At 38.3% G+C, this 27,187-nt stretch overlaps 1 protein-coding gene across 1 annotated transcript in view; it reads right to left on the reverse strand.

Annotated features, from left to right (window-relative positions):
• Positions 1 to 11,122: 11,122 nt before the first annotated feature.
• Positions 11,123 to 27,187, reverse strand: part of syt14a (synaptotagmin XIVa) — a 28,954-nt gene continuing 12,889 nt past the window's right edge. Inside the window, exons 3-7 of the mRNA XM_042501266.1 lie at positions 24,429 to 24,700; positions 23,895 to 24,344; positions 22,498 to 22,687; positions 18,945 to 19,022; positions 11,123 to 11,838 (exon numbers count right to left, since the gene is read on the reverse strand). Coding sequence (XP_042357200.1) covers positions 11,525 to 11,838; positions 18,945 to 19,022; positions 22,498 to 22,687; positions 23,895 to 24,344; positions 24,429 to 24,700 — 1,304 coding nt within the window. The 3' untranslated portion in view covers positions 11,123 to 11,524. The remainder of the gene's footprint in view (positions 11,839 to 18,944; positions 19,023 to 22,497; positions 22,688 to 23,894; positions 24,345 to 24,428; positions 24,701 to 27,187) is intronic.

Here is a 27,187-nt window from a genome sequence, read left to right on the forward strand (position 1 = left end):
TCTATACAAATTATTTAACTGTATTAATGCTTGTAAATTACAGGCATTAATACAGTTAAATAATTTGTAATATTGATTTTGTCTCTCTGCTTTGCTATTGCCATTAATTGCCACCACAACCATCTGGTAAAGATCTATATTTTTAAAAAATACATTTTATTCATATATATATATATATATATATATATATATAATATTCATATTTTCCACATATAATATTCATATTTTCCACATAAATTGAGTAAATTATGAATGATATGGTCTGAATTATTTAAAGTGTTGTTTTATCCAACCTTTAGCCCCACACCGAAAATTTCATTTAGTTATGCAGGACCAAGAAAATGAGTAAATTATCTTATCTGAGAACCTGGAACCATCAAATGTTTGGCATTTTTGATTGAAAAATGTTTTGAACAGTTAACTTTTACAATTAAAACCAAGGGCTGCAACTAACATCATTTTTAAATTAAATATTTCCTTCATTAATTAAGTAAATTATTAATAATATTATAATAACCTTAGCACATGGCCCATGATTAAAAAAATCAATGTAAAGTATGTAATTGAAAGAAGCAAATTCTCATTTCTGAGAACCTGGAACCATTAAATGTTCTGCATTTTTTGCCAACATCAGTCAATTATAGAATTATTGTTGCTCATAGCTTGACTACTCATTGCAGCTCAAATCACAATTAATAATCATGTTTCATTACTATGAGCAATTATTATTATCATTGTTCATTATTAATGGGGGGGGGGGTGTTGCAAAACAGGGGAAGGCAAATTATTTTTTCAACACTGAGGAGGGACTTCTGTTTTATTTATTTATTTATTTTAACAAACAGCATTTAAAAAAATTCTAATGTTTTAAAATCTGTTCTAAATTTATTTTCAATTCCCTTTCAACCCTCAACCCCACTGACGTGTTTCTTTAAAAATCGCCAAAATCACTCCCTTTATCCCAGCCAGACGCTAGAAAAACTGAAATCGTCAAGTTTTCACATTCTGTGTCTTTTAACACCTCGTGTTTAAAGAGGATCTGCATTTTGATCAAGAAATGTGGTGATGACTAATTCTTGTGCTGATTGCTCATTGCATTGGCTGCAACATTACCTATGTGGTGTGTATGTAAAAAAAAAAAAATGTTTTTTATGGTAGGTCTTTCATTTTCCTCAAGTCACTCAGAAAGGCCCAAGAAAAATATTTGTTGTTTCAGAAAGAGTCAAGATAAAAAAAAAGAATAAAAAACAAAAAAATCACACTCCAGCCAACCCCCTTCTCTGATAATCTGATAAATTAAGTACAATTCCTGACAGTATAGGCTTCTTGTATTTTTATAGACCCACCTAATATTTCTCAACAATCACATATATCACCAATTCTACAGTGACTTGATTCTCAATATTTGTTTTTACCTTTGTGGTCATTTTCATATTTTATCCTAAATATCTCTTTAATACCCATTTGTTTTGACCTGTGCACTGAATTGGTATTTGTTTTTCCGACAGCACTTGAAGGCAATCTAACACTTTTTTTAGAGGGGTTGTGTGTTGGAGATCTGCTCTGCAGGGATGTGACCGACAAAAAGAGGGGAGGGAGCAAGCCCCTCTCATCTGTCATGCATTTCCCCTTTGATTCAGCAGCAGCCACTGAATCTTATTTTCCAGCATTTCTCCCCCTGAGCGCTTTGTTCTGCGTTCAGCCGGAGAATGTGCTGCAGAACACAGTTAATTGTAAAAACCTACATCCCTGATCTTGTTTTCTCTCTGCTGTAACATTCAGGTTCGTGCCAAGATCACAAAAAAGCGAGCAGGGGCGTCGATTCAGTCAGTCTGAGCAAAGTCTCTGCAGAGTGGAACAAAAACCTTTGGCATGAAAGCTATTATCTGTCTGCGTGATCAAACACAGCTCGAGAAATCATCAGCCAAGAGGAAACACTTCTCATAAGTGCTCCCTTTTGATTTGGATGCTTTAAGAAAACAAACAAGATCCAATTAGGACTCAAATAAGAAATGTGTAATGTATAACTATAACCTGGTGACATACAAGTGCATTCGTGGCATTTTCATTATAAACCCACAATTCTACCAAAACGTTTTCTTTTAGAAATATTTGTTAGCCTTGTATTTCTTTTTTTTTTGTTTGTTTCATTTTTGCTTTCACCAGAATTAAAAAGCTCCTTCTACCCACAGCACAAAAATATTTTTCTTTTTTTTACACCCAACCTACCGTGCAAGTCAGCCACTCCTAGTAAGAAGAGAACCTCCTTTTAAACAAGAAAAATGAAAAGTTCAGGAAATTACTGAAGGTCAGATTTGCAAAAGAATGCCAAATAAGCAGTAAAATGCAATACTTGCTCCACCTGTTGGTTCTTTTGTGGCAATGTGACTATTTTTGTAGACTTAAAGGACTAGTTCTGATTTTTTTAAATTATTTTTTGAAGTTTTGTTTTATGCGGTACTTATCCAGACAGTTAAGAACGGACAACAGATTTGAGTCAGCACACCCCCAGTTTGGAGAAGCAGGCAGGAGTCTAACATGGAAATTACGCAATGTAATGCTGTAGATGGGGGCCAGCACTAAAATACATTTTAGCTTACTAAAAATGTACAGGAAAATATTTCATAATTATTTTTGCTCTCTTCAAAGCCGGATTCCATTAAGAAAAATTATCATTTAACATTGCTGAATGCAGGAGCTAATGGCCTACTGCTGCCTTGATTGGTTAGCTGTAGTAGTTGGCTTTTAAAAGGGTTAGTTCAGATTCACCAAAGTCACAAAATCACACAAACTTAACTATCTAACTGAAGGTGCCGTAAACCAGCAGCACCTGTGTTCATAGAGCTAAAATTACTCATTTTCTCAATAGAGTTTGGTGGCTTTGATGTGAGAAAACACAAGTTGTTCACGCTGCTTTACTATTGGAATAGGCTGTCTGATGGAGAGGTAAAAGAGTTGAAAATACTCTCAATGTAGCGTACACTTAAACTGATTTTGATATTTTATTTTTGTGGTGGGACTTTGTAGGTGGCTAAAATACATTTTGTTAGTCCCCATCCACAGTAGTACATTGCTTAGCTGCTGTGTCGAACTCCAGTCTGCTTCTCTGAACTGGGGACGTGCCGACTGACATCCACTGTATCTAATACAATGACTATGTTGACTATGACTATGTTTAAAGACCACATCCGACCCCACTTCAAAAGATGTGAACTATCCCTTTAAAAAGCTGTATCTAGGCAGAGTTGTGTATAAAACTCAAATTAACCAAAAGCTAACATTTCAAGAGCGTGAGAAGAGTCAACACTTGTACAATGTGAAAAGGTTAAACACTGTGTACAGAATACAAAGTTGATGTTTGCTCACATCAACATTTGTGTAGTCGCTTTAGGGTAAGACACACATAAAAAATGATGAAATACAAACACAAAAAACTGCCCCCACACAAATTAGTTGTTTTTTTTTTTTAAATTTTGCTCTTTCTTAAACAATAATATCATCACATATAAATTCTATCATAAATCATTTTGTAAGACATTTTACAAATCAAAACCCAGCCTGAAGTACAGAAGAAAAGTACATTTACAAGTACATTAAGACACTGTGACACAAAGTCTCTGAGTGAAAAACAGTAAGGCACCGATGCCGTCTGTGGCATGGGTAGTTTACAAACTAGAAAAAAAAAAAATCAGCAATTAAAACAGCATTCAAAATCAGGAGACTGTTCAAAATGTATCAAGAAAATGAAAGCAAAGGAACCCAAAGTGCAAAGCATAAACATTTTGTTTTGAAACCGTATTAGTGAAACAAATCTTGTAAAAGATTACCAGAACAAAGAGCCTGAAGATTGTTCTACTGATCCTTTGAGTTATTTTGTACAAAAGCAAATAAAGGCCATAAAAAGCCTGAATTTTGAATGCAGTTGAGTACCAAATTGTAAAAATAACTACTGCTGAATACTTGATGTTGAAACTGAAATTAATAACATTTAAATTTAGCATTTCACTTTGAAAACCATCTGTTTCAGTTTGTGTGGTTTGAATTTAAATTATTTTTTACAAGTTCAAACATAAAATTCAAATCCAGGGTTTCAAAGAAGAGGTACAAAATTTACAAGGTTAAAATTTTTCATTTGTTTCTTGAATTTTGGCCTCTTTACCAATCTCTTTTTGTATCAACTTGAAATTTTAGATTTGACATGAACAGCATAGAGTGCTGCAGAAATGAGTCCTAAAACCTAGAAATGAGTTAGCATTTAAGCACTCTAGGTTCCCTTATCTTAAAGTCAATGTTTTTTTTAATGGGTTTTTAAATTAGATGCCTAAAATAAGGTCTGTGGTTAACACAAGCTAAAGAGACTCTCTATGACATAAAATGTATCAGTAAATACACAACTCATACATTTTGAAGCCTGTATATGTTTAAAAAAAGACAGTTGTCACTACCAAGTGGCTACAGAACGTCAACACGCCAAACACGGCTCCTCAGCTTGGTGGTAGTGGTGACGTTAAGTAATGCAACCGTGGTGTAGTATTTTGATTACATCCAAACATTAGCTTTTTACTTCTGGTGATTTCATTTTTTTTACCATCTGCAATACTTCATAATCCAATACAAAAAACTCCTAGTTTTTTGTTTTTTTTTTTGAGAAGGGAACCAGGGTGAAGCTAACTGCTTCGACTTACAAAAAAACGTCATCCCCACACCACTCTATGCAGTTTTTCTTTCATCTAATCATAATTTTCTATTTGAATTTGAAACCCAAGTCAAATTTATGGCATGGCTCACTGCAAATATTTTATAGGGGAATTTAAATTAATGTGAACTAACATTCATGTTTCGATGCTTTAAATTCAGTCCTTCTGGCCTTTTTTAGCTTCCGTACGTTGGGAGCAATATCTAGTTTTAACAGAACTAATAACTGGATGTGTGGTGCTCTAAGAAAAGTGTATGTGTTACATACAGTTTCAGTTTTCAGTTGTTAATTCTTTGTACCATTATTTTGTAGTCCAAGATGCACAAAAAAAAAAATCTTCACTGAGGATTTACATTCCTGCACACCTTCTGTTGATTCAACAACAAACTCTCCTTTTTCCGCAGGTTGTTAAATGGCTAGTTAATTAATTTACTGAAGTCAAATCAAATGATCCTGGCTGATCACAAATATTGTAGATTTTTACTTTTGGTGAATTTGTGTTTGAAACAATATGATGTGTATGTGTACATGTACTGCCAGAGCTATCTATTATTACACGGTGTGTTTCACTGTTGTGCTGTAAAGGCTGTGCTTCTGTTTCACACTGTTAAAAAGCATCAAAGCTGAGAAGTCTTGACAGATTGTTTGGAGACGAGCTCTGCTGGTCTCCAACACATTCCCTTTCTGGTTTTAGAGCAGGGGATGTGAAGAGGACCAGAGCTATGAGGCATAGCTCCTCTAAAACACAAAGAAGAAACAATACCAATCCAGAACAGTATTGCTCGCAGAATGGGTTAAAATGCGACTCACTATTAAGCACAATCTCCTCCCAGTTATTGATACAAAAATAGATAAGAAAACATTTACCGTATATAAAGTATATGGCCGACAATCAAGAATTGGGTTACTTTGTTCTAATTAAAGTCAGAAATTGTCACGAGAAAATGCAACAACTACCTATATCACGACCCCCCACGCTCCCCTTTACTGTACCATTCCAGTCAACACACGCACGCACGCACACACACACTTGGTAAACACTGCACAAAGCTAGCTTTCACCACAACCACAGGCACAGTAAAGAGTATATGTATTTTCTGTTGTCTGTAAATGAAATGAAGTGAGAAAGTGGCCGCGGCTAAAAATACAACCCGCTCACTCGCTCGTTCGCCTGTAGACATTCTGCAAGTTTGTCAATGCACACTGTGGCTCCTGTGAAAACAGTCTGAATTCCCTCCAGTGAGGCTGAGTGCTGCTGTGTGTGTGCTTTCTGTAATTATGGATGCAGGTCTGTGTGCTCTGAGGGCGTGTACGTATCTGTTTTTCTGCAGAAATTTTATGAACTGACTGAACCCATATAAGGCAAGGGATTGTGTGCGTGCAGCCGCAGCACTTATTAGCACCAGAGCAGGTCAAAGAGAGGAACAGGTACGTTTTTCTTCTCACCTGTTCGCTTCACTGCTGTGATGTGTGACCAAGTTACTTTTGTTTAAGAGATAAAAAGTGTCTTTGAATATGCCTTTGACATTCTGTGTGACTTTTGAATAGTGGATGGAAACTCGAGATCACACCACTGCCACAGTAACACGTGTCTATACAAAACATATCTCAGACTGTCAGTTTTCTAGAAAATATCTAATGAAATGCCTCTCGGAGATCACTATTGAACTGCATCTCAACATCAACTGTGACACTTCCTCTGTCGGTGATGTCAGGTTAAATGTCACACATTTTTATTTGCCTGACAAAAATACCTCGATTTATTTTAGTTGATGGTTTGTTGTTTTTTTTAACTTCGGTTCAGACAAAGGTGAAATGTTTTGCCTCGGCAGTGTCGACTGAGAGGGATTCAAGAAAGTGTAGCTCAAGTCTCCAAATAATTTCTTCATAATTTCTCTGGAAGCCGATCCAAAATGGCCAACGCTACCTTGGCTATTATAAAATATCTTTCCTTTCAGCCCAGAGACCCCTGCACGTGTGAATGCAACAAATAAGGACAATGAATTTGCAGTAGACACATTGGAATGTAACGATTACACTTCAGCAAAGTAATAATCAGCAACAGTCAGTACGTTTACATGATGTCAGAAAATAGTCGAATTCTTGTCCTAGTCTGAATAAAACATTACTTCAAAAATACATGTAAGTACATTAGTCCGACTGAAATCGTACTAAGTCGAATTTCTCAAAGCTGGACTAACACACCGAGATATTGCAGTTGGAGGGTGATTAAATATTTCATGTATACGCCTCAGTCGGACTGGAACTTGCTTAAATGTTCTCCTTATGATCCATAGTCCCTGCGCCAGACTTTGACCCGTAAGTCGAATTGCATAAATTCGTAAAAGAAGGCCGGAAAACACAAATGAAAATGAAGAAAAGACAAAAACAAAACAAGATGAAGGTACAAAGTAAAGCTTAGAGTACGTATGAAATGAACAGCGCCCTAAAGTTATCCACGTTTTCACCGTTCACTCCGTTTGCTAAGTTGTTTGGAATGTGATGTAACAGGTCAACCGGACATACTTCCCTCAATAAATCAGTTCCTTCCCGGTGCTTATATACTGTGACAAGGACAGTAGTCCAATTAAATGACCTAAGTGAACTATAACTGTAGCACAGCGTAACTGTCATGTAAACGTACTGAGTAACAACATGGTGATTTAAACTAAATTGTATCCATATTCAATTTATGAAACTTGTTTCACTACTTCCCCAGTGACTATATATAAAGATAGACAATGCCTCTCCACTTCTTACTGTACAAAAATGAAGCCAAATACCCCAGTTACAGGTGCTACAATAATGCGTTAATTATGTCATTTGAAACCAGTCTGTTCAGTAGCAATCACCACGTTATCGAGTTCCCGCTGTCCGACAAATTTTAAGCAGCATCAATGATTGGCAAAAACAGCTGTCAGTCATGTCATGAAGTTGCACCCCCTTTTTATATGATCAAATAACTAATTAAAACAAAATGTTTCAGAGCTAGAATTACTGCCTTACAATTGTAAGCCCCCATGATCCTGTTATAAGTAACATATCAATTCTACAGTTCTGGCCACAGAGATGTTTTGTAAGGTCACAGTGACCTTGAACTTTGACCACCAAATTCAAAGGTCATTCTTAAGTCCAAGTGGAAAATTTAGCAAATTTGAGGAAAGTTCCTCAAGGCCTTCTTGAGCTCTTGCTTTCATGAAATGAGACACATACACAAGGCTACAGTGACCTTGACCTTTGACCACCTAATTCTAATCATTTCGTCCGTGACACAAAGTGGACATTTGTGCCAAATTTGAAGAAATACCGCAATGGCCTTCTTGAGATGCACAATAATGAGATACATGCAAGGTTGCAGTAACCTTGACCTTTTGACCACCAAAATCTAATCACTTCATCGTTGATTCCACGTGGACGTTTGTGCCGAATTTTAAGAAATCCCCCATGGCCTTCTTGAGATATTCCATTCATGAGATCAATGCAAGGTCATAGTGAACTTGACCTTTAACTACCAAAATCTAATCCCGTCATCATTGAGCTGAATTGGAGAGAAATTCCATCTGGCTGTCCTTCATATATTGTGTTTACAAGAATGCTATGGATATATGGATGGAAAACTTAATGCCTCTGGCCTCAACTATTGCCAGCCAACAGGCATAAAGTTTAACAGATAAAGAAGCATCAGCATGATAAAAACTACCTAAAATTATAGAAACAATCTATCGAAAAAAAAAACCTAAAGTTTTGACTTCAATTCAGCCTATGTTCCATCTGCTAACATGAAGCATTTGGGGTTTATGATCTATACTGCAGCAAGCCAGCAGTGGGCGATCAGGATGTTTTGGCTTCACTTTTGGAGAGCTGTTGTATCATTCATATTTATTATTCAGTGTAAAGTCTTTCCCTGAATGTAAGAAGTGGCGTGTTTCATAATTTTAGCCCAAAAGTAAAGATTTGATTGTGATTAATACATGATAAAGAGGTAAGCTAGCATAAGCAGTGATGGTAACCTCATGTAACCACACCTCTGGCTCAAACAACAGACATATGAAGAAATTTGAACATAAGAGCTAAGAAGAAAGTACACAGGTAGTGTTTTTTTTTTTTAATTTTATCTCAGGCAGAGCATGCCACTGGTGCTGCCCTGTTTACTGGGCAAACAAGAAGGTAATTAGCTAGGTAGCCAAGGGGAACGTGGTTTCCTTTATGATGGAAATCGCATTAAGTCCATGACACCTTGGTTTCAAAGTGCTTTATTATCACATTAAATGGTCATTAATTACTTAAAAACTGTTTGTGAAAATGACTAATTTTGACTTAATATTTACTAAGAGTAAGTCACTCAAAAAATATGGGTGTGGTTTTTGTTTGAGGTAAGATAAGCAAACAATTCCATAAGTAAGATTTTGTTTCAGCTGTTGCCTGTCTAACTCTGCCTGTTGCATGGTAATACATAACATCACCTATTTCCAAGTAAGCCACTCCTTGGAATGGGAATCAAGAACTGGTTTCCAAATTGCCTCCAAGCTTATCAGTTTCTTCTTTCTGTTATTTTTTTTTTTTTTGTTTGTTTGTTTTGTATTGTTTTTTTTTTAAATGCTGCCATGTTTTCCTAACAGTTATTCGTTGTTTTGTCCAAAGCATAACTTCATTTTACAATGAAAGATTACAACAGTAATGCTTGTAAAGTCTGCAAAATGATCATTCCAAATAAGAACAACATGCTGAAAGCATTTTTCTACGCAACGCAGCTTTAAATTCCATGAATGCCATGTGTTTGACAATCTACGCATGAATGCCACTGCTTCCCAACCCAGCAGTACCTCTTCTACTGAGGGTATACATCCTGTTAAAACATTTGCACCATGCACAGGGCCCAAGCAGATTTTTCTTTGACTAAGAAAGACATTAAAACGAATGCTGTACAAATGTTTCCTCATTTCATCTAATTTAAAAGATGACAGACTGTTGCTTACAGCGTGCTCTCAACCATCTCAACCTTCCCATCCCTAGGTAGCCAAAATGTCCTGGCCCAGCATCAGCCCAAATGCGGCATGCCAGAGAATGGTCGGGCCACATCCGATTACCCAACAAAGCTGAGACTCGGGATAAGTGACTCCTCAGAACCAGGCCAAATAAACTGTAAATGTCTGCCAACGTTGCCATCTCTGGGTTGTCAGAAATGACCTGGCCCAAAAACAGCCAAAACTCAGCATGCTTGAAGAAAGAAGTTGGGCCGCTTGCTGCACAGCGAGGGGAAAAAAACAAAGATAGAGGGGAAAGACCTACTTTTTTTCCACAAAGAATATTGATTAGATATCAATAAAAATTTGACAACAAATTGGACCCATAAGCAGAGCTCATAATGACATCGTTAGCAATAACAACTTCTCAATCCCCATCCCTAGCCACACCCACTTTAAACCAATAAGGAAAAACAAGAGCACAAATGTAGAAATCTCTTAACAAAAAAATTACCAAAGCTGTTCTAACTTTAATGGAATATTTTGTGTTTCTGTGGGACCAAGTGCAAATTCCACAAAAAGACACTGACTTAGAAAGTGTGTTTTTGAGGCCTTTAACGGTGGTGGTGCAAAGTCCAAATCAAAAATAACCAACTACTACTAATTTGAAAAGTGTACGTGCCTGTCATGTTCTGGCCTCTAAACTGAAAACTATTTCCTTGGACAAAGACTCTATTCATGACATGAACTTAATGTGCAAAGGCAGAAAAACAAAAAGAGAGGGGCCATGTTTTATGTTGTAAACTTTTTGGTGAGATTAGAGATAATCCTGATGTCAGCTGTTTGAGCTGGAGGTGTGGATACACAAAATTATCAGACGATGATGTGCTTAACAATAGGCAGGTTTCCATTACAGATTTGCCCAAAACTTAAACATTATTTTTTAAATGTCATTAGAAAAACAACTGACTGCATTTCCGTCGAGTGATGTTCTGCGACTTTTCCTCTGGCGATACCATTCCCAGAAGCATGGTGATGGATGTTCAAAACATTAGCAGCTTTATTTCTATTGCAGCCACCACACTAGACGTCATTATTTCCAATCAAAGGCCACATAGGCGTGTTATGGAGCCGTAATGGAAAGGCGAGCCCCATATATGTGGGAGTGGCCGACTATGAGGGATTTCTGGGAGGTGATAGGCCATGATTTCATGGTTATGCGATGCATTAACAGCTCTTGTAGCTCCTGCTGCATCATGCCTGAGGGAGCCAGTTCCTACTGACAGGCACAAAGCCTAGCATCATGTGACCTAAAAAAGCCAAAAAATTGTTTCCATTGCAGTTTTGAAAAATATGGCTTTTTTGATATGGCCTGAAATACCACCTCATGCAAGCGTAAAAACTTTTTTACAGTAAATTGAGGGGTTTTTTTTCTAATTTGACCCATTTCAATTGGGCGTATTTTATATTTGCAATTAAATTTGTGCAATTTGAGGGTTAATGGAAACCCACCTATGTTATCCAGGACCTGATTCTTGGAACAGTTCCCAGTTCGACCAGTTCAAAAGATAAAAACAAAGTGCCATCTACAAAAACTTCAAGGTCATTACAAGGCAAAAAAAGACATCACATTACTCACTGCATAACTGTTTAACGAATCAATGGCTGCCAGTGATTTTACAAACAGTGCCATGGAAATGCTTCTACTGTGCAAAGTGTATTTTCCCTTACCTCCACTGACCCTGCTTCCCTGGACGTCTGTCACATTCCTCTACCCCAGCTGAGCATTTCTCGCCCATCTGGGTCGACAACTGCTCTGCGCAGTTATTCTCATGCACACTCCTCACTTACTGTTCTCTGGCCATTATGACTCCAACAAACTGTGCCAGCGGCAAACCTGCTGTCCTTTGGACTCTTTCATCTGAGTCCAGTGGGTGAGTTCCTCCTCTCCGGAGCTGTTGAGGCCGAGTGAGATCCAGCCGATCATCTCCTTGCGCTTCATGCTGCGCTTGTTGTAGACGGAGAGGATGAGCGTGACGTCCGATAGCTGGAAAAGAGCTACCTGGAAGACAAACGTCTCTTTGTAGGTGGGGTTGGGCTGACCTCGACAGATGGACGTCTTACACTTGGACATCTCGTGGCCCATGGAGTTCAGTAGGGTCAGCTTAACATATGTATCTGAGCAAGAAACAGGCGGAGGAGACAATCAGAGGGGAAATGATAAAAACTTATACAACTATTTTTAATTTACAGCAGACTTGAGTGCTGAATCATTTGTGCATGGTCCTTGTGTTTCTCTGGTGGATTTGCTTTAGAATATAGCATTGTAACACTCAACAACGTAATAACAGCCCACAAACATAATACAAATCTGCTTGTAAAAATATAAAATAACATTTAAAAAAAACGAAACAAAATAAAATAAAAGCAAAACAAAACAAAATAAAATACAATTAAAAAAAATTGACAGGTTTTGACCCGCTCTGCCCAGATATTTTCTAATGAGATGATTCATTATGGCAGGTGTATGAGTAAATAAACAAACAACGACCAGAGATTGTTTTTCATTTTCCTGTTACATTTGTGGGAAGTTATTACAATTTTGAAAGCTGAAGATTTTTTACCTTCCCATAAACGTAACAAATCTGTATTGTGTTTGTGGGAAATGTATGACATTTGTGGGGTTATTACATTAAAAGCTGCAGATTTGTATTATGTTTGTGGTTTATTACATTTGTGGGTTGTTATGACGCTGGCGGATGTTACAAGCATTGCTACCTGCTGCAGCTGTTTCCTCTGGCACAAAGTGTGACCCATTTTTCCAACAAAGCATTTGTTCCTGTAATAATGTCACTGCCGTCGATGTATAAGATCATGACCACATAGGATGCGTTTTTTTTTTCTCCTGATCAAACACAAAGCACAGCTGCGAGTCTGATAACACAGAGCGACACCTCAAAGGGTGCGACGAGCGTTACTTCTGTCTTGTTGCTATGCAACTACTGTATGTCTAACCTGAAGGAGGGGATAATGTTGAAGATAAAAATGGACTAGAAAAAGTTAGTAATATGTCTGCCTATGCTCAGAGGCTGAGGAGCTTCTGCTAAAACAGATGGAGCTAAATTTAATGTTCGTAATCAGCAAAGCCCTAAATGGAGCTGCTATTATTTTCTCTGCCCCTAATACATGGAGTATCTTATAATCCACTTGAAAACTCACTTGTATCCATTGGTCATTTCAGAGCTCTCATCACCAATAATTCTGTCACAGTCTGCAACTGTCTTAAATGATTTTTTTTTAGCTTTTCTAATCTCACTTTAAATTGTAAATATTTTAATTTAAGCATTATGTTTTAATTGCTTTTCATTGGCTAGATTATTTAATTACTCTTCTTGTTGTGCACTTTTATTTTTGTATTTTTCTTGTCATCGTTGTAGATTGAAGCTTGCTCTCAACGATCCATTGGGACTAATAGATAATGTTAGCATCATAACATAACGTGTACAGTTTGAGAGAACAGTATTGCATCTCAAAACTTGCTCTGCCCAAAACATGATGCATGTCTGCTGCAGCAGCCCAGTGTCAAGAAGAAAATGTTGGCATTGTTCATTTCAGCAAACCACACATACATTACATTTCTACCTTTTATACAAATCATATTGGTATTTCTGATGTGTCATATTATAAGAGCTAACTTTGTCATCTGGAGGTGGATGGGATGGTGGATAGTGTGACACCTAGGGACCATTTACACAGCAAGAGTTCTTACATGCAACGTAAAACTTTTTTTTCCATTTGGCTTTTTGTTGACACGACAACAGCATTTGGGGGGCCTGAAAACGCAAACTTTTAAAACCAGGCTCCAGAGTGTAATTTTTTTAATCTCCTGTCACCGTGTAAACTGGCAATCTGCGGATCCTGTAAGAACAGTGACGTCACAGCCACATTTGACGCATGGCTGTGGTTTTCTTCTATAGTGTGTTATTACAAAGTTACACCGCCAACTACTGGCCTGACATGCATACTGTTTGTTTTTGTGGATCCATGTTCACGAAGGATCGTTCCTACAATGTCATCATATGACTTTTTTTTTTTTTTAAACACAAAGGAAAGACTTTTCAGTTTGCAGTAGGGCCGTTCTCATTTTAATGTGGGCCAAGGCAAGACACCTGCCAAGCTGCAGACCAAAGTTTTTATTTTTTCTGTTTTTGTTTCAAGCAATGTTTTTTTGGCCACTAAATGTTAGTGGTTTGTAGCAACACATTGCGGCATCTCCAGCTGGGATTTTGCCAAAAAAGCAGTTGAATTTTACCAAAACATTGTTGTTGTTCCTGCCTGGATAGAACGATTAAAAGTTAAAAATGCCGTCCAGCAGTATTTTAATGGACACACGGGAGGTGCCTTTTGTCCATTCTTACACCAAAAGTACTGACTAAACAGAGCTATTTGACAAGTTTGGAATGAAAACTGGCTGGGATTGTGGCACAAAATACGGTGGTGTTTTTTTAATGAGACATTGCTGTGTTACCTGATGGATAAGTGGCATTAGGAACCTTACGGAGAAATTGCTTCTAGCTGAGATAGTAGCAGGAAAAGCACTTATATTTACCTGAGACATTGCTGCGTTTCCAGCCAGGATGGAGCCATAAAAAGCGTGTCTTGTTTTGTTTTTTGTTTTTTTTACCAAGACATAACTACATTTTCAGACAAGATACTGCTGAAAGAGGCAGTCATTTTATATCAAGACATCGCTACATTTCCAGCTTGATTAGCGCCACAAAAAGCCATTGTTAACTAAGACGTTGCCACTTTCCAATTGAATAGTGCCACAAAAGCGGTTGTTGTTTCCCAAGACATCACTGCCTTTCCTACTAAGTTCATGCCACAAAATGCAGGTACTTAAAGCTGAAACTTGATCTTTGACTAACTACAACCAGTGTTTTTTTGTGCTGAAATCTGACTAAACTAACTTTGTAACTATAGTGTTTTTGAAAAAAAAGAAATCTAAAGTTTAAACCTATCCACTACAACATATAGCGCAAATGTAACATATTCATGGTTCACAAAAATGTTCAGCTCGAACATTTATTCTGGTGATTGAGTTGGCTGCTAACAAATAAGAATTTTTAAAAGCAGGTACAAAATGACTAGTGCAGATTTCTACAATGTAAAGTGACAAGTTGATTTTGCTTAAAGTAATCTTGGAAACCAGTTGCCTTGCCGAAGGTGTTGCAACTAAAAAATGACAATTGATATCTTGTTCTTTCTAAGCGTTAGCAACTTCAGCAAACCAAGTTAGTCTCATTTATACTACTACTACTGTTACTACCACTACTACAATTGATGCTCCTGCGACTGCTTGAAGATTTTTGATTGACTACGACTTCTGTATATCTTTAGCGACAGAAACCATTCAAAATGTTTTGCTTTTTAAGGATATTTAAATTTCTGTTATTTTCTTCTGCTTTATTGCTTTTCTAAAATATAATGCATTCATCTTAAAACCTTTTCTAATCATTTCAACTTCCTCCTATAACACTATTACTGTTTAGCCTCCAGGTTCTCTATTGTTGTATTTTAACTCTTCTTTCTTTATGTAACATAGTTCTGCTTCCATTTGTTTGACATTTCTGCATTTTTAGTTTGGGTTTAGAATTCATTTTAGCTGTCAGCATTTACAGCACTTTCTGCAAATGCATTTACACAAAATTTTGAGTAAATTTAACAACTTGATATAAAGTAAACATAAGTTAACATTAATAGTTACGTTTACTTACATTTTCAAGGTAATCGGTTTCATACATTTAAGTAAAATCAACTTTTCAGAATTTACTACGTAAGGCATCCAAACAATGAGATTAACCTTGCAGACACGAAAAAATACATTTAGCTCAAGAGCCAAAGATCCTTCTAATCAAATAGAGATCCTAATCTTTGGACAAGTTTCATTAGCAGTATTCAAGAGTTGACTGTACATCTAGTGCAGAGCAAGTGTGTTACTGATAATCTTCCAGCTGATTTGCTCCGATGTTATTGTAAATCAGTGCATATTCTAAAACACATTCCCAATAAATCTCATTCACTGAGCCACAAAGAGGAGAAAAAGGAAAAACACTGGCATTATCAAGTGATTCCGCATTCACCGCTTCCTTTTTCACCCCTCATTTCCATGCCAGAGATCATGATATAAACTGAAGCCACAAAATCCAACGGAAAAGTAAACGAGGCAAGACTGGCAATCACAATGGGTCTTTGAGAGTGTTTCGCCCCTCGTCTACAACCATACTCCATAATAATGCTGTGTATTATGTTCCTGTCTGAGAGGGAGTAGAAGGAATGAATTGCCGAGGCTTTCATGCTGTCGAGTGCCAGCTGCCTTCCAACGCCGAGCTCACCGCCTTGAATCACACATTCAGTTGCTCTCTTTGACATAAAAGCACAGTGAAAAAAATAGCCTTGATTTCTTTTTTGACTGCCGCTGAATGGGCTCTGTAGAGCTGTGGATGTCTTAAGTGGTCAGCAGCAGTGATGCATGGCTCTTTGGTATTGTTGCTGAATGAGAGGGGCTGCGACTGATGATTAACTTGACTTGTTGGCTTGGTACTGTTTTGAAATGATAGAGGAAAAAAGGAGCCCTGAAATTGCTCGGCATCTTTCACCGACGCTCTTTCCACTTTGTGAGACGCACAAAGTCAATCAAGGCCTCCGTAAGGATTTTGCACAAAGATTTTTTTTTTCCAGTGTTACCAGATGTGACTATTTTCTAAATGCAATTTATATACAGTATACGCTTTTCAGGAGAGCACAAACAATATTGAAAATCTGGCAGCTAGTTATTAGTTACAGACATTCAGAAATACAAGGAGCACAGTAATTAATGGGAGGGCAGTGCGGTGTGTCTTTCAGATGAATATTTATGCTCTGTTCGGTCACAGAAGTCCTGTTTCTGTTCCGTATGCTGTGAGCAGAATTTAAAAAATGTAAAATTAAAGCATGCCGTAGTGTTTGAATAAAGTCAGCAGCGGATGCTGCGCAGCGTTTCCTTCAAGCTGGCCGTCAGCCACCGAGCAAACTGGATTGACTTAGCATGAAAAGTGTTACTTTGGAGTGAAAACATGAAAGACTTGCAGGCATCACGGGCACGAACACAGGAGTGACACGGCAAAGGTCGAGGAGAGCGGTTGCACGGCTGCATGCACACGACTGTACATTCCAAAAGGGAGGGAACAGCATTTACAACAAGCAGCTATCTTCATGGAAAAGTGTTTCACATTTAAAGTGTGTGTGAAGGAGCAACATTGAAATAATAAATGTGTAAAAGTTATTGCTTTAGTTAGTTCTTGTTGCTCTTTTTTGCAAGTAATGTTGATTTTGCACCAGATTTTACATTAGGGAAACAAAGCTAATCACCTTTTGAGAGAGACGTGATGCCTGAGTTGGATGAGAAGATCGCTATGATGCTCAAAGCGTTCTGCTAAACTGTTTGGTAGAGTGTATTTTGAGTCACTAGGTGGGTTTCCATTGTAGATTTGTGCAAAACTTTAGCAATATTTTTGAAATGTCAAGATGACTACGTTTCCACTGAGTGATGTTGTGTGACTTCTCCTCTGACGATAACATTCAAAGAAGCATGGCAATGGATGTTCAAAACATTAGCAGCTTTATCTCTATTGCAGCCACCGCACTAGCTGTCATTAGCTCCCACATATTAGCCTTATACATGTGAGGGGTCAGGTATGAGGGATTTCTGGGAGGTGATAGGCTAAGATTTCACAGAGGAATTGTGGATTCAAACTTCTGGATGATCCGCTCAACTTTTGAAGAGTTATGTGATGCAATAAGACCTCTGGTAACTCCTGCCATGACGGAGCCAGTTCCTGCTGACAAGCACATAGCCATAGCATCATGTGACCAAGAAAAGCCAAAAAAGTGTTTCCATTACAGTTTTGTGAAATATGGCTTTTTGGAATCACCTAAAATACCACCTCAGGTGAGCATAAAAACTTTTTTGTGATATGTGGGAGATTTTTCAAAATGTATGTGTTTCCATTAGACTTATTTTATATTTGCAATTTTAATTTGCGCAATTTGACGGTTATTGGAAACCCATCTAGTGTTTCGTAATGAAAAATGTGTTTAGCCTAACTCAACCTGACTGAGCTTTCACAAGCTTTTTAACAATTCTCTTTAGGTATGTTATGCTAAATACAATTCACTAGATGGCGCTGTGCCTAAATAGAATGCCTTTTTAGTTTGCCTCCCACAAGAAGTTGGTGACAAAAAGTCATTCCAGCAGGCTGTTCTCACAAACCGTTTTCCTTTGATAAGTCATGCACCCAAATTTGTACATATCTGTTGATATTAGTACAGTATGATTTTCTTACAATTCCTGGAGTCAGTACTAGTACTAGTCATACCACTAGCTCCATATTGACACGAAGTGTGTATGTGTTGGTACACTAAAATATCACAGGCATTATAACAGTACTTGGTTTTTAATTTTGTTTTTTGTTTTTTTCAGTTTTCGGAATACCGCGAAGCAACGATTCATAGAGGCCTTTGTTTAAAAAACTATGGGGTCTGTTAAAAAAAAAGTAAAATCTACTTGTTTTTTTGATATTGCTTGAAGGCAATAAATGATGCAAAGAAAAAAAATCCAGTGTGGAGAAGTGTGAACATCAAATTATTACGAGGCAACAGCCAGGCGACCATCAGCTTAGCTAAAGGTTACGTGCTGCACTATTTACATATTACAGACACAGTACGAGCGAGGCAATAAGCGGAGCTGGAGCGGAGGGATTTTGTTACGTCTTTATGCTGAGCTAACCGGCTGCTGGCTTCAGCTTCTTATTTACCGTGCAGATATGAAAGTGGTGTTGATCTTCTCATCCAACTCTCAGACGGTTAAGTGAATGTGCTCATTTCCCAAAGTGTCAAACTGTTTGTCTAAGTTAAATAAACAAATCCCAGTTAGAAATAAAAGTGCCTGACAGTACAGTTAAGCAATGGCTCTTGTGCTTGTAAATTTCATGGTTGTCACATTCTTCTCATTCCCCAAAAATCAAAATTTTTATTTCTGTTTCTGTCTCTTGTGAAAGATGGTTTTCTGATATCACCCGGACAACCTGGTAACTAGAGTAAAATAGAGAGGTTAAAAAGGTAAATTGCAAATAGTGACCAATGGAAAATGTGTTGCGTTTGACCAAAATCCATGAAGATAGTACAAAAAGGTCCGGAATACAACTGCGATCACACGCTACTTTGCGGCAGGGACTGACACTCACCTCTGATAATATAAACCTGTCCACCTATCAAGTGTTTTAGACAACAGAACAGCCCATCTGACAACAAGGGTTGGACAGCAGTAAGAGAAAACAGCAGACCAAGATGTCAAAAAGGATAGTATAGGGTGAGAGAGTTTCAGGTGCAGACAGAACAAAAGGTGCGAGGAAAGAGAAACAGGGTCAGAAGACCAACAACATTCACACAAAGTTCAACAACGGGCAATTTTTGTTTGAACTTGCCACTCAGACCCCAGGGGGCTCATGTACAAAGGGTGCATACGCACAAAAAGGAGGCGTACGGCCTTTTCCACGCTCACGTTCAGATGTATCAAGAGTGAAATGACCGTGGAAATGTGCGGTGCTCCACGCCAACTTCATGGCTGGCGTACGCACATTTTTACTGCTTTTGATCCATTGGCGACACACGGGTGATGCTGGGAAACTGTTTATAATGTCAACACAATTCCTCCTCCTGACGTGCACATCACAGACACACTGATGAACTTTGAACACATCCACCTGTAGGCATTTATCTGAGTGTATATAAAGGCGTGCCCAAAATGGTGCAGACAATAACAACAATGGCAGCTATAGCATTATAAGAAGATATTGCAAATTGCGCAGCGCCTCTGCACATGGGGCGCTGCTCTATCCACTGAGCCACCAGCACCCCAAGAATGCAGGTTTAGAGACCAAGAGGATGTTATGACAACACGATGACAACTGATGGTCGGATGAACTGGCGATAGAGACAGACGTGTTTGTAGGCGCGGCCTCTGAGAACAGGCCGACAAACCAGGAAATAAACATTTTAAAAGTTTCGCCTCACTATCTCATTCATTTGACAGTGTCTGCTGAAACATCATGACATGAATCTATTGCTGGGCGATATTTTTGTTCCCAACAAATCCCAACATGAACCTATCAGCCGTCTTTAGTACGAAAATATCATTACTTGTCCAGAGACGACATGAACAAAAGATCCCCGCCTGGATTCAAACAGGTGATCGATAATATGAACAGATGACACGCACGATTCCATTAAGCCACCAGAGGTAATGGACAATAAAGCCAGCCAGGTGCTTACAATCCTCAGTACCAGTGTGATATCCTCATGAGGAAACGTTTTATATGATACAACTTTAATGCATCTAAAATGTGAGCGTATTTAAGTATACTGTGGCTATACATATAGCCTAACACTTTATAAAAACCCTTTTAACATTATCTTTGCCCCCGATCATTTCACTTTTCAAAACTCGCGCGAAAAAGTATAAATGAATACTGTAGAATGTAAATGGGATGAAATACATACATGTCTGTAGCCATTAATATAAGACACGATCAGTGATAGTACCCCAGATCACGTTACCCACAGAGAGCGTCACATTACACGGCAACACGTCTGTCTGTATGTGTAACTGTATGAAAGCAAATAGGGAAAATTGAAATGAATAATTCTTTCTCTTCCCAGTTTTACTCATCACTTATGTTTGTGTTATGTGATGGTGCAGAGAGGGGAATCCTACGTGCAGGGCCTATATACATTGATCTGCATATGTAAATGGGGACGTGGAGAGGGAGGAGTCTGGTACTGATAGACGTGCGCTCAATTCCATGTTGAGTGGGATGTACAAAGGAAATGTGCTTGGATTCATGCGTGCACACCGTTTCATACATCTTGACTTTTTGTGCGTATGACGTTTTCTGGATTTCAGCGTACGTCATGTTTCAGTAGCAAATTCACGCAAGCCTTTGTACATGAGGCCCCTGGAAACTGAGCATTCAGCAAGGGAAACCGAAGAACAGACCAGAAACTGAAAAGCAGAGCGCAGCTGAAACACATCAGATGATCTCATTTAGCAAAAAGTGCTGTTTTGTTGGCAACTGGACTAGTTTCAGTTTCTTAAAGACGTTTCACCTCTCATCCAAGAAACCTCTTCAGTTTGAACCAACTGGAAGGGAGCGCAGGCGTTAAACTCTTTGTAGGTGTGTGCTGCAGTTCAAAGATGGTCGTTCCAGTTTGGCATAGATGGCTTCAAGAGACAGAGGAGGCGACCAACAACACTACTTATTATCACCCACTTCCCTCCCCAGAAGGATCAACACTCATTTACACACCTAGACACATCGAGACCCATCAACCCACACTATCCGATTTGGGCCAATGACTCACAAGTGGCCTTTTTGACTCTGTAGCACACACCTACACAGGGTTTAACGCCTGTACTCCCTTCCAGTTGGTTGGAACTGAAGAGGCATCTTGGATGAGACGCGAAACGTCTTCAAGAAACTGAAGAGAGCTGAAGAGAAACTGAAACTAGTCTACTTGCCAACGAAACAGAACTTATGGATACCATGACCTGGATGACTGAGAACCTTCATCAACATCTCTCCACCACCACCCCTCATTAAGAGAAGATTCAAGCTGTGCAAAGTTTCTCCCTGGTTCAGTCGGATTTATTAAAGCAAATATCATATATTTAACCCTTTGAAACCTGGTCAAATTGGCTTTATTTATTTCAAAAGCACAGGAAGAAGGCAATGACCAACTTAGGAAGAAATTACAAAGTACAAAAAAAACAAAAAAAAAAAAACAAAAAAAAAAAACAAAAACAAATAACAAAATGGTTAAGTAATGAAACACAACAAAACAAAAAACAATTACCCCAAAAGTGCTCAATAATAATAATAATTCTGGAAAATAATTTATATAATAATAATAATATATAAAATATAATTATGGAACATGGACACTCAAGTTTCTCAGTATTCAGGGTTCAGAGGGTTAAATAGTTGTGAAAGGTGTCTCAATGCAGCACAAGAAAAGTGATGTCACTCCAGGTTTTAAAGGGTTAACTAAGGTCTTTCAAGTCAGTTTTGATCACACATTTTTATAAGAATGACTCCAGATCTCATTTTCTTTAAGTATTTAAGTACCATTTACAATTTACACCTATTTAACCTTTTGAAACCTGAGAAAATTGACTTGATTTCTTCAAAAAAAATATGGAAAGAAGGCAACTTGAGAAGAAATGACTGCCAAATTACCAAGAAATTTGTAAAAAATAAATAAATAAATAAATAAAATGAGCAAAGAAATAAAATAAACAAACAAAAAATGAATAATTAAAACAATTACAGGAGATTTCTCGTTTCTGATTGCCCTTTTCCTGCCCCTTGTTTTTGAAAGAAATCACACCAATTTGTTCAGGGCTCAAAGGTTTACTTGTGAAAGCCATCAGAACGCAACACAAGAAAAGTGATGTTGATCCAGGTTTTAAAGGGTTAAAAGGACTGAATGAGCTGTATGTACGAAATGACTTAGCCTTAACACAAAAAAACCTGTAAAAGGCTTGTTTGGTGCGAAAAAAGATAACATACATTTGCTATAGAAACAGATCAGAGTGGCACTATCACATGGTACAGATTGTGTGACTCTGCCTCACACGCTCAACTTGTCCTTTTCCCATCCGAAATAGGCCGAGAAATTGTTCACACTCTTCACTGCTCTGTCTGCAAAGACTCAAAATAAACCTTTTAGAGTACTTACTGGGTGGCTTGTTGGCTGCCAGGTTTTTAAAATGGATGCCTTTGATGATCTCCACGGAGAGGCGTCCTGTTGTGGCGTTGTACACCAGGCCAACGAGGATCTCTGGTGTGGAAGTCTGACTGACTGACTGGAATGATGAGGCGCTTTCACTGCATGTCATATCTGAGAGGCTGACCTGGGATTCACCACCCTGAAAAACGTTTGCAGACATTCAGAAAAATCTTGACTGGTATATGTATGATAAACATTAGAGACAAAATCCTGCTCCAAAGAAAGACTTATTGGATACATCACCTTGACAACCTCAATCCTAATGGGTTGAATGAGGAAATTCCATTACTATCATTATGATTATTATTTTAAATCTGCAACCCACAAGAACAGACAATCTTTCCAACCACCATAGCTTCAAGGACACCCAAGATTAGTGTCGCCAACTAAGTATCTCACCAAATGACTCCCCCTCTGTCCCTGAGTTCTTGTACTGAATAATGGCCAACAAAGTGTGTTTTTTTGGTTATAAAATGTCACCATTTCATCATTTTATCCCATTAGACATTTTTGTTAAATTTTGTCATAATTAGCATATGAGTCATGGCCAAAAAAACATGTTTTGTGAGGTCAGTGTAACTCGACCTTTGACCCCAGCATTTAATCAGTTCATCCTTGAGTCCAAGTGGATGTTTGTGCCAAATTTGAAGGGATGTCTCAAGGTGTTCCTTAGATATTGTATTGACATGAATGGGACAGACATGAGGTCACAGTGACATTTGACCACTAAATTCTAGTCAGGTCATTCTTGAGTGCAAGTGGACGTTTGTGCCAAATTTGAGGAAACTCCCTCAAGGTCTGCTTGAGATATCAAATTTGCGAGAATGGGACAAACGAAGAGACGCATAGATGGAAAACCCAGAAACATAACGCTTCCAGCTGTGTCTGTTTTGGGTGCCGAAACATAAAAACAGAGTTCTGAGAAACAATAAAAAGGCGTGTAAACTTATATGTGACAAAATCGCTGAATATGTTAATTGTACCTTGTGGTTTGAGAATTGCATTAGCTGCTATTTTTAGGCTGCTTTTCCTCTTTGTAATGTATAATGTATTTAAATTGATGCAACATTTTAAATTCTAGCTAAGGAAAACAAACCACTACAACTCAACTGATTGTTGTTCCATTCCCTGTGTGAAATGAATGCAGTGTAACACCCTGAGATACATTAAAGCAACAAGGCAAACAGTCATAGCTGGTTAGATGATAATATTCTCTCAAACTAAAAGATATAACCTCGCTCTGAAAATGTTATCCAAACACATAAAAGCTTGATCAATGTAGGGGAGCAATTAGTGAGGTGCTGGGGGAGCGCTTGAATGCCAACATCTGCTTTGATCCTACTTACCGGGAGAGCACAGCATGGGTCTAATATGACCGGCACAGACATTTTGCCCTGAAGGTTGAGCTTGGTGAGGTAGAACACCTTTTCCCCGAGCACCTTCTCCTTCTTCATCCGCCGCATACTGTAAAGGCGGAATCTGATGGCGTAATTGCTGATCATCTCTGACTCTACATGGCTAAAGCGGAAGGTCTCGGTAAAGATTGGGCACGGGCCTCTCTGGATCCCCGTCTTGGCCCTCTGCTTCTTCGTGGGCAGCAGCACCAGGTGGACCTGCCAGGAGATGTTGCCAGTGCGTTTTAGAGCGGGGAGATCGGATACTGCCATGATGGTGATGGCCAACTGCTGGTCCTCTGAGTCGTAGTCAAAAACCACGTCCAGAGTTCCGTATTTTGCAATTGGATCTGGTTCATAACCTTTAGGGAGCTGAGCTGCTGATCCACGGGCTGACATGTCCTAAAGAAACCAATGAAATGTTTAACGTGCAATAAAAACCCTTAATGTAAGTTTCTAGTCCAATTTTGCATTGCTGACATTTACCTCTGGGCTGAGGACAGCTGTACTGTCACTGGGTACGTCCTCCTCGTAGCCCTTGTTGAGATAACTCTCAGTCTCGTGGCCGTCGCTGCACTCACTGGGGCATTTGCCAAAGGACAGATGGGGACTGCCACTGGTATGGGACAGATCACACTTGGCGTCTCCCAGGTCAGACAGCGTACAGGACATCCTTGGAGAGCCATTCTCATCCTGATAAGGAGGCGGCTGAAGCTCATCCAGCGGCGGCGTTCGTCTCATCCTCTGGATGCAGTTAGCTGGTTGGGAGGACATAAAGAGAGAGATCAACAATCACCATAATGTACATGTTTTATGTATTATATATATATATATATTTTAAAACCATGAAAAGAAAGTTAACAGATGTTAACATTCTTCTTTAATGACTAGCTACCTGACAAAAAAAAGTGGTCACTTTAATCGCAAATGGTCTCATTTGCTTATGTGTGTGTTTATATTTCATACTGTATTAGGTTGTACATTAAAAGGTAAAATTGGGTATTGGGACACACTGAGACAATTGCGTATTGGGTTGTAGATATAAATGGGGTAGTTGTATTGGGTTTTGTATATTGTATAAGTGGGATAGTTGTTTATATTGTATTCGGTTGTTTAAGTAACTGGGATGTTTTATTGGTTGTATATATAACTGGGATAGTTGTCAATATTGTATTGTATTGTATGTATCTATTGGGGTAATAATAAATATGCTTGTACTTCTTCCTACTCCTTTTGGAACATGTGATAAGTTAAGTTTAATTGGGTTGAGTATTTGTAATTGAGATTGATGTATAGGCCTTTTTTTGTCTTTTTGTTTTTGTTCATTGCACTTGGCCATAAGGCTTATTTACTTTTACGTGTGTGTTGTGTTTTGTTTTATTTGTTCAAAATAAAGATTCATTCATTCAAAATTTTTCATCAGATGGACTGCCATAAAAACTGATCCAGACATACATGGTCCCCAGATAATGAAGCCCACTGACTTTGGCAATCCCTTGACTTTTCAGCAATAGCGATCGCAAGTCAAAGCTAACTCTTATCCTGTGAAATATCTCAGCCTATCACTGATAGACTGGCACAAACACTCATAGTTCCTACACTATGGATCGCTTTTGGTTGAGAATGTAATGTCCTGACAATTAGTGGACAAACTTTTTCTCATAAAAAGCTGGCTCGATAGCCGACATCAAATAAAGCAGAATGGCAAAGCAATGCACTCATAACTCGGATGCTTTTATGTAAAAAGATTTCACATTTCAGCAAACTGCCTTTCTTAGGATCAGAGTTCTTATTCATCCTAAACAAGGCAATTTGCCAAAACATAGATCTCTGTGGTGAAGTGAAATAAATGCATCAGAGTGAGGCTTTCCTCTTCTCCTTTTTAAATGGAATGTCATACTTAACATTTAGTTCAAAGGACACTGCATAAGTACAGCCTCACAGAGCTGCCGACACCTCAACTGCAGTTTTTACTCCAAGGCAAGGTGATTTTATTTGTATAGTGTAGTTTATACACAGGGTTACTCACAGTTATTTACATAGGACATGGACACAAAAAGAGCTGGCTAAGGAATACTGATAAGAAAGACTATGTATTGTGCAGATATAAACTCTAAGATACCCTGAATCTGAAGTAAAACTAATGGAAAGCAAATATTTTAGCTTTAATTTTATAAAAAATATCTCACTGCTGGGCAGGTCTTATCTTAATCCACCTTTAACAACAATGGAGAGAAGAGAGAAGAGGAGAGAAAGTGGAGAGAGCAATCATGTCATAACAAGTTTACAGAACTGACACTAGATTATAACACACCAAAGGCTGAAATTACTGATGGTGAAGTAGTCATTACTAAAGGTCACTAATGCATATGTACTTAGTCGTGTCATATGATATTTTATTCACTGAGGTTATATTAAATGTTTAATCTGTGGCTGCACCTCAATGCTGGAGTATAATGTAGGTTCTTATTTTCTGCTGAATGTGTATTGTTCATTCTATAGCACTGAAACACTTATTGCAATTTATTGTACATTTCATTCTCTGACAAATGGAGCTCATTCGGCCCGTCCTTGTGAGCATAATGTGCTCTGTGAGGGGGAATCTTTTGAATGCACAGCCTAAATAAAACATCAGATATGCACCATTAAAGGGATGAACAGAATACTTCTTAATCTGCCACAGATTTCATGCCTCTCACCTTTCTAAATGATTCAGTTTGCCTGCAAGACAGAGAATGAGGCTACAGCAAGAGTCTCTGTGGCACTTATAAAGAACCTTGAATAGTGTTGTCAGCTGCATTCTCAAAATCTGCCTCCCTTGTCCAATTTGGATTCACGAAAAAAAATTGAGCAGCCGATGATAATACTCCCATAGGGACACTGGCGAAGAGTGCTTTAAACCTCGGTCTCTAGCAAAAAAAAAGGAAAAAAAAGAAAGAAAACAAAAGATGAAGAAGAAAATAACTTGGAGGGGGAAAAAAACCCTCTTCTTTTTCTGTCTCCGTAACTTTTGGAAAAAGCCAACATTGTGATGACGTAATCCTCTCCGAGTCATTGTTCCAGCTTTCTCCCGACTTCTTGAAACTTTCACTCTTAATAATGTCAGTGAGACACCAGCTCAAAGTGGCACATAACAGTGGCAGGATGGAGGCAAAGGAGTCTTAACTAAGTGTCATGGAGGGCTTGATAAAAGGAGCAAATCCATTTCGAGCAGCTTTTTTCCTGCTGAGCCGGGGGCGGTTGAT

Source organism: Plectropomus leopardus, chromosome 14 (assembly GCF_008729295.1).
Source record: "Plectropomus leopardus isolate mb chromosome 14, YSFRI_Pleo_2.0, whole genome shotgun sequence".
In the NCBI taxonomy this organism is placed as follows: domain Eukaryota; kingdom Metazoa; phylum Chordata; class Actinopteri; order Perciformes; family Serranidae; genus Plectropomus; species Plectropomus leopardus.